The sequence below is a fragment of the Hypanus sabinus genome, chromosome 28 (genome assembly GCF_030144855.1).
Source record: "Hypanus sabinus isolate sHypSab1 chromosome 28, sHypSab1.hap1, whole genome shotgun sequence".
Taxonomy (NCBI): domain Eukaryota; kingdom Metazoa; phylum Chordata; class Chondrichthyes; order Myliobatiformes; family Dasyatidae; genus Hypanus; species Hypanus sabinus.
In genome coordinates, this window is record NC_082733.1 from 15,060,832 (window position 1) to 15,073,984 (window position 13,153).

Sequence of the window (13,153 nt, forward strand, 5' to 3'; positions counted from 1 at the left end):
AACAAGTTTTACTGCTTTGTAGAATTTTATGTATTATTTTTCTTGAATTAAACTACTTCTATTTCCAATAACAAAGTAAACTGTAATTGCTCCCAATTTTGGTAGATTTGTTGCTTGATTGGCAAGTACCATCTGGGAATATTTTATCTATAGCATAACCAACCAGAATAATCTAATGCAATAATTACATAAAATCATGTAATTTTCTTAAAACATCTCTGGTGGCAAAACTACTGACAGTAAACAGAGTTATTACTACTTTCTGAGCAAGGGGCAGATTGGGACATCCATTATGATGAATGTGGTGTTAACTTCAACTTTTCTGTTGCTTTTTATTTATTCATTTATGGGGTGTGGGCATTGCCAGCTCAGCGAGCATTTATTGCCCATTACTAGTTGCCCTTGAGAAGGTGGTGAGCTGCCGTCTTGAACTAATCCACCATTTGGAGCACACCGATCCAACACTTGGAGTGAAGATGAAATATGGATTAGAAACTGCTTCTAGTGATTAAGTTACTAAAAATTGGTAACATGATGTGAATTTGCCAGGAAAGGAGACAGATTAGGCTGTGAGTGAGGAACAGCACGGAAACAGCCCTTCAGTCCACCGACTCAATGCCAATCATAATCGGCCATTTACACTAACCCTACGCTGTTCCCGTTTCTTATTCTCTCCAGTCTCATCAGCTCTCCCCAGATTCTTCCATTAGCCTATACACTTAAGGAAATGTACAGTAGATGATTAACCTACAAACCTGCTCATCTTTGGAAAACGGGGCAGAAAACAGAGCTCCCATAGGAAAGAATGTTCACAGACAGATTGTTCAAACTCCACATTGGTCTTGTGTTATGCAGTGGCTGAGCGCTGAATGAATCAGCCCCATGACATCCCTTTCAATACTTTATTACTTTATTGTCGCCAAACAATTGATACTAAAGTGTACAATCATCACAGTGATATTTGATTCTGCGCTCCGCGCTCCCTGGAGTTCAAATCGATAGTAAAATAATATTTTAAATGTTAAATCATAAATAGAAAATAAAAAAGGGAAAGTAAGGTCGTGCAACAAAAACCACCAAGAGACAGGTCCGGATATTTGGAAGGTACGGCCCAGATCCGGGTCAGGATCCGTTCAGCAGTCTTATCACAGTTGGAAAGATGCTGTTCCCAAATCTGGCCGTACAAGTCTTCAAGCTCCTGAACCTTCTCCCAGAGGGAAGAGGGGCAAAAAGTGTGTTGGCTGGGTGGGTCAATCCATCTCCCTTCTCCTGTTGACCCTTCCCAGCACAAGGCCTGGACCCATGTGTTAATGTATTTATAATATTACACTTATAGGCAGATTTATAACATTTTCTTAATGCCCAACAAATTGCACAAGAATAACTTATAGTTCATAAAACATGAGATATTGGTGGTTAACAGATCACTTTTATTAAACTATAGTTAAAAAAACACACACACAACAAACTGGATTACATACAAAGCACAAATATTATTTCCATGACTATATATCCTTAATACAGGTATGAGCTGCTGTTTTGAAAGCCTGGAAATGTTTTACAAAATATATGAATATTCAATGTCTTTGCATTCATAGTTTCTAATGCAACAGGCTATAAAACCATTTGGGAAACTTTAGGCATAACTCAAACTTGCTTAATGTAACATCAGAGGGGTCCAAACACTTGCGAGGCACTTCAGAGCATTGCACCTTCTATGGAGTAAATAACTGTCTATTGGGCTGGAAGTTGGCTGGTGGGGGAGTCCATCATTTTGGATGAGGCTCTGCTATGTGAGAAGCACAACAAAACACAACTTCCCCATAAGGTATGGAGGCACTGTGGCACAGCTCGTAGAGCTACCACGCATCTGTAATAACCCAGGTTCAATAGTTAACTCCAGTGCTTTCTGATTTTACGGTATATTCCCCTGCAACTGCTCCCGATCCTCCATTCTCCTCCCACATGTCAAATATATGGAGAAAGTGGAAGAGAATACAGGGAGAATAAAGTGTAGGTGGGTACTTAATAGTCAGCATGAACTCACTCACCTGGAAGGTGTGCTTTCATGTTGTGATACATTGGCAACTGCACACAAAGACCTTTCCCCACAACCTTTCACTGGAGAGTACAAGAGGTAAGTCAGAAAGTAGATTTGGGGGGAAGTGTTTGATCACAGTGGGGAAAAACTATGAAGGTGGTTGAAGTTGAGAGGGGATGGGGATTGATTCTTTTATGAAACTTTAGGGGAATTGGGTTACATCAGAAGGGAGGGACATGGAGGTGAGAAGAAATGTTAAGATATAAAGAAAGGAATCTGCCATAACGAACATTGACATCTTAGACAACAGTTTAGCTGCAGCTGGATTTTGGATAATATTCACCTAAATGTAGCATTAGATGAGAGATCGTCTCATAATGATGACTAAAGGTCCACAGAGGTGTACTGCAAACATGAGGGGCACAACACACTAAATGGAAATGAGGAATGGGCCAAGTGCTTGAAAAAGATATTGCATTAGAAAGCAGGTCACACAGCGTTACTTATGTTGGCACCATACAAGGAAAAAAGGCCACAATGAGTTGTTCTATGACATTCCAGAAAATCAACTTGGCAGTTCCCAGCAGCCTGAATTGATGGCTACACCCAATTATGTAACTTCCCTCTTAAGTATTGCAGAAGAAATTAATCCACATTGCTCTAGGAGAGACCATGCTTTGTAACCCCTGTACCAACCAGTTTTTGTAGCTACCAAAACCTCATTCACTTTTATTCCCAAGCACATTACCTCCACCTTGACCACCTGTCAATATTCCTCTTCCTTCAACAGCCAACTACTCCCCCACCCTGACTTTCAACTAGTCCACCTTGTTAACGGTCCAGTCACAGACTAAATTGCCACCCACAACTCCCTGCCACCAAATGATGGCATTTTACCCAAATGCTGCCTTAACAACCTCACGCATCTCTCCGCTCCTCTTCTGCTTCCCTCTAGGCACTTCAACTGATATCCTACAGCTAATCCAATACATGGCCCCGTAGAGAATTAACTGGATCCAGGCCCATGCCCCAATTATGCCTACGAAACTCTTCCTCTCCCCCCAAGTCTTAGAGCTGGTACAATATTTTTGTCATTGAGAAAGTGTAACACATAATTATGGTGTTCAAAGCCTTGGGTGGTAACATTACTCTGATGGATCCACAATGAGAACAATTTCTACCATGCTGCTGCAACTATTACACACACAACCTAAGCGTATATATTTTGTGAGGAAACGCAGTTGTTAATGGTGGGACAAAGGAAAGGTTAGGGTGGTATTGGGAGGCTCTTCAAGTAAGCTGATGAAGACCTGAGGAATTATAATGAAGTGAAGTAAAGGCAAAAGGAGAGTGTAGACATGGAAACATTGAAGCAAAAGGATAATCTTTATAAGTCAGAGGCGCTGGAGACTTAAATGAGAGAAGGGAGTGAGAGTCTACATAATTAAATGAGACCAACAGATGCTGGTGCTCTGATTCAGGACTTTTGCCCCACTAAAGTGTGAACTCCTCAGCACCACAGAATTTTACCAAACTAGTAGGAAACATGTGCAACAAGGACCAAGTTGCCAGATTTTCATGTGCCTGATTTTTAAGGGTTAATGGCTCCAAAGAGCCAGTAGGTAGCAATTCAGATACCCATATCATTTAATACAGTTTGAGGCAATGATTCTTAAATCCAAACCTAGGGATAATTTCACTACCAAATAATATGTATTTGTATGTCTGAAAAATACAGATTTTGTTAAGTGCTTAATGTGGTTATGAGCATTTTTGTTTTAAATAGGAAGAGAAAAGCAGCCTGGAAGAAAAGCTATAGTAGTAAAAAATAAGTCCCAACAAAAATATTCTTTATAAATCACAATGTACATTATTCAGTATTGCACTTCATAACAGAAAATAAATATGTACAAGTAATATGTTACAATAATTTGTTTAATTTATGCACAACCTTTTTTTAAAAGGTCAAGACCCATTAGCGATTTGGAGAATGTAACATCACAGGGTATTCTCCGAAGTACCTTGTATCCTATTCTGGGAAAAGACCAACTTAGAACAGCTGTATACATTAACATAATTGGAGGCACAAATGTGTACAAATTGTATTTGCCACTGCCTATAATACTGTTATTCTCAAATAAAAGATTAGCCTTACTGCTGAACACATAGTTTACTATTTCCCAACTGAGTTTCAGCAAAATTATTGCTCTTCTCATTTAGATTGTTCAACTGAAATGTAATACATTATTATTTATGTGGCCATATATTTACCAGAATAGTATATAATTCTTTGCAGATACTTCCTCTAATTTATCAGGAGTTGTATTTATTTTGGTAATTGGCAATGAAATACTTTTTTATGGTTTGCCTTTATCCCTTGATGAGAATGAAAATGGTTGAGTTTGAATGCTACTTACTGAGCCAAATTAAAATGCAGCGGGATATTCTGAATTCTTGTCTGTAATTGATTTCAAGAAAGCTCTCAAGGACGCATTGAGTCGCAAAAGTAAAAACTCAAAATGAAGACTTGAACTCATTACTTATAGTAATGAGTTTCTTTCAAGACGTATTGCATTATAACATCAGTGGCAATATCAGCTCTGTACATTAAACCATTGACAGAGCTGCTCAGGGCTGGCTTGATACTTCATAGAAATTTGGATGCAGAAATATTTTTTGCTGCCATTTTACTTTAAAATTTGCATTTCACATTTGATTTAACTCTTATGAAAATATTCTGTCATCTTAATAGCAGCCAGAAATGAATGTTAGTAAAGCTCAGTGGGGCTATGCATTAATCAATGCTCTAAGGAAAAACATGAGTTGGTATGAGTATTTTGAAATATAAAGTTATAATATATCATTAAAATAGTAGTTTGCTCAGATACCTGTACATGCTCAGATACAGAAGACATGTCGAGATGATCGCTGATCCACACTAACTTTTATACGTAGCAAGCTTTTGAAGTCAGCTGGAGTGACTGGGGGGAAGTGGGTGCGGAGAAATATTCCGGAAAGTACAACTCCACCAGGGGAAAAAGATCAAAGAGAAAAGCACGAGTACAAGTGATTCACCAGTGCAGGAACAGTGCTAGGGAGCATTGGATCTAATAAACTGCACCCTTGGCTTTAGGAGAACGAGGAACCTTTTGAGAATGAAATTAGCTGAAACTGCAACATACAAAAAGTAAACACTATCGGCTATGCTAACACATTATAAATAAATGAAATCTGAGCTTTTTGTGAGTTCATTACTCAATTTATTACAAGAAAATAGTTTTACTATTACTTTGAAGGAAAGAAAGTTTCATTTCAGCAACTCTAAGTGCAAGTCCAATGTTTAAAATTACAGAGTCAACAGGAAAAGTAATGATTTCTTTCCAGGTAACGTCTGAATGATATCACTAAAGGAACTGGCTGTTTTGAATCAATTCACTCTACGGTGTCTATTACCTTTTCAAAAAAATGTTAACATTTGATATTTTAAAATTATTATTTGGGGTTTAATATCACTGAAATTGCTATGCTGAAAAATTTAATGAAGGGGGCCAAAAAGAATCACAAAGTTCTGGTTGTGGTATTTGTTGATTTATCAAAAGTGTTGATAAATCAGCCACAAACTTATTGTTAAAGCCTTGGGCAAGAGGGGCACTGATACCCACTTTGTCGACCTCATTACATACATGTATACAGATTCCTGAACTCCTACTGAGAATGTAAAATCCAAATGGATCCATATCTACATCGAGGGTTAAAGCAGAAGGACCTGCTTTCCACTATATTATTTATGAACATCCTTTTATGGTCATTAGCGATGGGTTGAGATTCCACCTCGGTACAAAGATATACCTGTTTTTTGCTGATGAAATGGCCAATGAGTGATCATCACCAGGTCATAGTTCTACAGAGTTTTTATAAAAACACCAACCTTGAGGTTAATCTCAGTAAGACTGCTGGATTTTATATGAAGTATTAAAATAAAACTTCGAATTTTAGCTCCATCAATACCTGGTATGGGAAAAATTAGTTATATTGAACTTGGAAAGCAGGAAAAGTAGTACGTTGGTCCAGAATTGACTTTTTGATGATGATTGGTCTAGTGGGCTTGAGAAGTGGGGTAGAAATATATCCCGTGGGCAGGCTTAAGCCCACCTATTAGGCTGAACTATTTTAGTCCTACATCATCCCTCAATTTCGCTCTTCATTAATCTTGAATGAGGGCTATCAGTTCTCAGAATGCCTTGGTCAAACTCGATTGGAAAAATAGAGGCTTCATTAAAGAATATCTGCGACACCTCAAGGTCATGAATGACTTTTTTTATATTCTAGAAGTAGCAACGGGAGACTGTCATTCCACAAACTGGAAACTCAGATTCCCCTCTCTAGAGCTTGGAGATAAGGAATTTAGGAAATCAAGAGAGATGGTGATCGGTCTGACTTTCCAGCTGCCAGGATGACATCTGATATGAGAGATGAACTTGTCTCAATGCCACTTGCTTTGTAGATGATGTAATTGGAGAGGAGGCTGATATGGTTGGTGAGCATAACTATAAAAAGGAAAAAAAATTGGAGGAATATGGAGTTTTAACTGACAGAGTGAGCTTGGTCATCCAAGAATTGGGGCCCATTCTTAGACAAATTACCTCCAATCTACTGGCTGGATAAGGTGTTTTACAACCCCGAAACAGTGGGAGGACATTACAGCTTAGCTCCGCTGGTTGAGCCTGCATCCTGTTAGGATACACTGGGCCTGGCCACAACTAATGTGGTTAAGGCAAGTAGGAGATCAGTGCTGGCCAGGGAAATACTTAGCCACGTGTCCAGCCTGTTCCTTGCAGCGAAGCAATCGCAGGTTCACTGGAATAACAGGGCTTCAGATATGTCATGATTCAGAGGTGCCACGGCTGTTTTCACTGGCTTTTAAAGAATAGATTTTTAGATCTAGGGCATGCTTAGATTCTGGATGTTGTTTTCCTTAGCAAAAATAGAAGAACAGTTGTCATTGATGTATTGATTAGATTAGAAAAGAACTTGGGCGCCACCTTCGCTGAAAAATCCAATAAGTATACGCATCTGGATTCGATTTTAAAAGGCAATTTGAATATTGTTGAGATCCAATTTTATGATGCTATAATCCCTGCTTCAGGCTCTTGGTTTCCTGAGAATTCGAAAGCGATGGACTTTCTTGGCATCGAGAGGTACAAAACTTGACATACCGCAAACTACTCTGGCGGCTCTTAGTGGGACGATTAATATATTTAGGTTTATTTATGGATGGTTAGATTTTTGTCCTATTGTGTTTTTTGGGTATCTGTTATTGGAACTCAGTTTTCTTCAATGTGCGGTTATCTGGCGTGAAGGGTTTGGTGTTTTATACACTTGGCTTTTAGCTTCTATACATTTAAAAATGGATATTTATTTTTTGCTTAACATTTCAAATGATGGTATCTTAGTAAAAAAAAACATTATTAACCGTCTGAACCCTGATTTATAGCTGTGGATGGCAATCTATCTGGTGATTTAAAAAAATTGTATTGTTTAATTTGCTGGAGTGGTTTTTAATATTATGCTAGTATTAGGTATTTTAGCAGCAGATAATCTACGATAAAACTCAAAATAGGGGCCAAGCTTTCTTGTCTCATTCAATAGCTATTTCAGTTGAGTAGAGGACTGTTAAGAAAGGTAGGAATGCATCCGTTCAGTCCAAGCCAGAACTCAATCTGCTCTTGGTCTTGGTACACAGGTTTGCTGGCAAGAAAAACATTAATGTTTTGATTGGTTCACAGACTAATCAGCAGGCTTTAGATACGAGGCTAAAGTTTTGTAAATTAAAAGAGAGTCAGAATATTAATAATAGGGAAGGGTCAGTGCTGCTGATGATAATATTACATATATTAAGTGTTAACGATGGCAATATTCATGAGGATGCTAATGATCTCAGAAGCAGTATGGCTAATGATCTCTACGTTAAATGCTGTGAAGGAAAGGATATCTGTTGCCCAGCTTTTGGGTGAGGGGGATTTTTTTTTAATCTGAGAGAAATCCTGGTGCCAAGGGGAAGAATTTTAGCATTTTTGGGAGAGTTACAAGCCTCTTAACATCTAATAGAGATAAGGATTTTAAAGGAAGCAGGAAGGAGGTTTTTAAAACAAAGAAGTCTGGTTTATTTCCAATGGCACAGGAGAGGTATAAAAACAATAGAAAGGATTAGCAAGAGAATTAACGGGCAGCCTTGCAGAAGAGACTGTCCCATTGGTATTGATCTAGAGTCTATTTCAAATTCTAGCTTGCTGTTATTAATAATAAGGGAGACATAAGTAGACTCTGCCAATGGTTCTAATTTATTACAAAACTTTACAGCAATCAAGGTTTCTAATGTGATAAATGGCTTATAAAACAATACAGTAGTAGAACTAGATAATCTTGGTTGGACAAGATCCTCAAGATGGACACCAATTTACTAGCCTGTATGCTTTCATCTTGGGTTAAGGGTTGTAAAATATGTACCTTTATGATCTGATGGCATGGAAAAAAATAAAATTTTAGAACAGTAATTTGCAAATTATTGGATCAATATTACTAAAGTTATTTACAAAAATTCTGGCTGAGAAGCTGATGGATTCACTCATTTTAAATCATTGTCAGAAGGTATTTGTCACAGCCACTCACTGATGTACTGAAAGTATTGCTAAGTTGAACACTTTAATGAAAGGGGACTGAGAAGAATCATAAAGACCCAGCTATGGTAATCATTGATTTATTGAAGGTCCTGAGGAAGGGTGTCAGCCTGAAATGTTGACTGTTCATTCTCTTCCATTGATGCTGCCTGATCTGCTGTGTTCCTCCCTTGTGAGTTCCTTCACTGGTCCTTGTGAGTGATTCCTGCTAGGACATTTTAAAATCCTCAAGGTGCTGGAGAGTTTTTATATAAAACCTGGTCTTGAGGTTAATCTCAGTAAGAAAGCCTAATTTTATATGATCTGGAAGAACAAAACTATTGCTTTTAACTTCATCAAATAAGAGAAAAATTTTGGTGTTTCTAATGATCATCTCTCTTTTGTGTTTGGGAGACGGGGTAAAAATATTCTGCAGGCAAGGCTTAATCCCATCTATATCTATTTTAGATATATCTATTTTAGACCAACTCCATTCCTTGATATTACTCGACACTAATCTTGAACAAGCTCTCTCAGAACATCCTGCTTGATGGAATGAGTAGAGATTTCATTATCGACACCTTCCCAAGAACACTACTGTTTTATTTATATTCTGGTGATAAAGCGGGGACGGTCGATCCCTAAACAGGAAACTTGCATTCCCCTGTCTACAGTCTAGTTGAAATACAGGGAGAGGATGACTCCCCTGCGCTTCCAGCTCTCTGATATGATGTTGGATGATATTGCTGTGAGAGATTAGCTTGTCTCATCGTTACTTGTTTTGTAGATGATGTCATCAGAGTGGAAGCTGTTATGGTTATGGTGAGTGTAGACAGGAAAAGTTGGAGGGATCTCAAGTTTGACCAGTGGAGCTGATTTGGTCATCAAGGGATTGGGGTCCATTATGCTAAAACTGATCCCTAGTCTAACGGCTGGATAAGGAGTTTTACCAACCTGAAACAGTCAGAGGATATTACAGCCTTGCACCTCTGGTCGAACCTGTATCCTGTTAGGAATACACTGGCCCAATGCAGATTTAATATGGTTAGGGCATGGTGAATATAGTTAAATATTTTTATCCATATGGAATTATTGCAAGAATTGTACTGAAATTGTGAGATGCTCAGATATAAATTACTTCAAGGGCTGCTTTCTGCCTCTGGTTTTAGAACTGAGCTGAAAGCAGTCTCCCAGACTTGGATTCTAACATACTTAGAGAGGTGAATTGAATGCTTTACATGCCAATGTAAAGGTGAGGCACCAACTCTCAGCAGCAATTTTAGTTTAAAAGTGAAAGGTCAATTGTTAGCAGTAAATCTGAAATTGGTTGAGATTTTCCAGAGGCAGGGATTTGTTTGAATTTTTCCTTCTATAGCCAATGTAATTTAGAATGTCCTTGTCACTATTTACATGCTACAATTATTAAATGTAAATTTTTTTTGAACAACGTCCTTCTCTTCATTAAATTGATCTTATTGATTCCAGAAGAAATGTTGTTCGATGCTTGGCATGCAAAGTGGGGTCAACTTCCTAATATGACTGACTTGTGTCAAAAATGCATTGCAGCAGTCAAAGTAAATGGTGATCAGTGAGAAGGCACTTTAAGTATTTCCCCCCTTCACTGTGTAACTTCAGCTGACCTTTTATCTCCTTATAATCAAGAATAACAGAGTAAATTCAATGCTTTAACTCTGCTAATATTTGAAACAGCATAGGCTGAGTTGGCCATTTCCTTCAGATATGGGATTTGCATTGGAAATAGAGATTCTTTAGTGTAAAAATGCTGTCACTAGATCCATCTACAAGTTAAAAATGTGAACTACTAAATACGTTACTTTCATGCCCATTTTTGTCCACAGATCCAAACAATAACAATCAGATGTGAAAAGCTGTGATTTAAATTAACAAAAATTTTTGCCAATAATCATAAGACCATAGACCAGAAGAGATAGGAGCAGAATTAGGCTATTCGGCCCAGCGAGTCTGCGGTGCCTTTTCATCATCTAGGTTGTAAGCATAACTCACGTAGGTTGTAATTTTAACCTGCCTTCACCGTAAAGCTGTAAAGTAAGACCACCTGGATGTTTAAAAACAGTTTTCTCCACTGGTGGCAGACAATTATTCACATAGCAGCTTCTGCAATACAACCTAAGCACACATCTTTCATGACGGAGAATACATTGGCATAACAAGTCCATATTAGATGGTAAAACAGAACAGATGAGCAACTCTTTCTCTAAGAATCAGCTGCTACAGATTTGACTAACATAATGAATAGCAAAGAAACTTCTGTGCATTCTGTACAAGCAGATTTACAACAATTAAAATATCCTTCTGGTCAGCTTGCATTCGATGTACTGCATTCAGTTCCTCTACGTGGAGTTCTCTATAGATCGATTCACAGTCTTACGACCCGGCAAACAGTGGTGTTTGTCAATTACAGCAATCTGCAGGAATCGCAGCATCTCTGTTTGTAGGTGCTCAGATGACACAGCATCAGGCGCTTCACAAGTGCACAGTAACGCATTGTGTCCGTGCAGTCTCCGTCAGAAGCTGAAAGCAACGCATCCACATCTAAATAACTGACACATCATCAGGCTGAAGAATGGAAATATCATTCACTTTTTCCGTTTGCCACATCTTAGTCACAGAATAAGACTGCAACGAGATCCCAGAAAACTACACCATTCTAGTCAAAGGTTCTTAAGAGTCACAGATTTATCTGGCGTGGAAACACAGCCTATGCCATCTCATGTCTGTTTGAGCTAGACCAATTGTCTGCATTTGGCTCATATCCTTCTAAACCTTTTTTATTCATGTAGAATGTTTAAAAATAAAGTTCCTGCTTGTCTTTAAAAAAGCATTTTTACTTTTACTCGAGGTAGAAACATACTTACTGTTGCAGGAAGTCAGATTGCAATGTTGCCACGTGATTGGCCGCCTCTGCCATCCACAGTACTGATCCGCCACTGCTTTGTTGCTTCTGTTGTGGACACAGGCTACTTGACGAGACTGGAAACCACTTCCACATGATGCTGCGCACTGTCTCCATGGCCCCGCTCTCCAGCGCACATTACATCGGTCTGATTTACATTGCCTTGCGGAAGCAGGCCTACGGATTACAAATGTCGTTACTGCTTGGAACAGCTTTTCGGAACAGTTTACAAAAAGAAGGATAAGCTTTTCTCGGGCTTCCAGCCAGAGACTCTAGACAGTGGGCATTTACAGGATTCCCTGTGAATGCCAGATGAGGCGGATGGTGGAAACCCACATCAAGGAGCACAGGAGGTGTGTCCATTTGGGTTACCCGAAGAAATCAGTGTAAGCTGATTGCAATGGCCATACGACTGACTTTGACAGCACAAAACTACAGTGCTGCACCAGTGGCTTTCAGGACCGCTTGGCGACGGAAGCCATAAAATAAAAACAGAGGAAAAGAAGTTTAACAGGGATGAAGATTTTGCTCTACGAAACAACTGGAATTCAATTGTAAGCAAGGTGGGACAGCAGAAATCTGATTGGATGAGGACTAACCAATCAGGAGGGATGGAAAATGAGAGTATAAATACCAACAGATTAGATACGTCCAGACATTATGAATGACGAAGTTGGCAAGGTTCGTCACTGAAACTTTGGTTAAAATCAATATATGTACCCGGCTGGAAGCCCAAGAAGAGATTTATTGTCATGTATGCCAGGAAAGCACTACATCCTTTTTCATTTGCAAAAAGAAAATAAACACAAGTGTAAAATGTGATCCATTAAATTTCTGTAAATTTGTCAGGACAATCTTCAGCTGGAATATTCTTGAGGCTCTTACTACTAATGAGGAAAATTTCTTTCATGTATTGGAAACAATTTGATTTATTTGGTTAGGGAAGGAGCCTGAGGTACATAGACCAATTCCTCACTAAAAACTCTGACCTAAAGTCCCATAAATTCATATGGAAATGATATACGTTATATTAACTTACTTAATCATGGTAAATCAGTGACCCAGGTACTAACCACTAAAACAGTGTGACTTCAGCAGTTCAAGCAAGTGTTAGGCCTTGCTGTTCAAGATTGTTTATTGTCATTCTTCAGTGTACGAGCGCAAAGGAGAACAAAATGGTTTTTACTCCAGATTCAAACAACATAAAATACAATGAGCATAAAAAGGAAAATAAATAAATATAAAAGTAATCCTTTAAAACGGAATGTACAAGGAACTGTTAAGTATATCGACCGGATGTACGTACATAAAGTGACGCTAGGTGGTGGGGCTTGGGGATTGGGTTAATGGGTAGAGGTGTTGATCAGCTTGGGTGGAAGTAACAGTTTCTGAATCTAGTGGTCTCAGAAATGATGCTGGCTGTGAACCTTTTTCCTGACAGGAGTGGGACAAACAGACTACAAACAAGAGAAAATCTGCTGACGCTGGAAGTCCGAGCCACACACACAAAACGCTGGGGTA

General features: G+C 38.7%; 1 protein-coding gene across 1 annotated transcript in view; it reads right to left on the reverse strand.

The window, feature by feature from the left end:
• Positions 1 to 1,409: 1,409 nt before the first annotated feature.
• adamtsl3 (ADAMTS-like 3) overlaps positions 1,410 to 13,153 on the reverse strand; it is a 740,135-nt gene continuing 728,391 nt past the window's right edge. Inside the window, exons 31-32 of the mRNA XM_059952647.1 lie at positions 11,595 to 11,809; positions 1,410 to 11,250 (exon numbers count right to left, since the gene is read on the reverse strand). Coding sequence (XP_059808630.1) covers positions 11,135 to 11,250; positions 11,595 to 11,809 — 331 coding nt within the window. The 3' untranslated portion in view covers positions 1,410 to 11,134. The remainder of the gene's footprint in view (positions 11,251 to 11,594; positions 11,810 to 13,153) is intronic.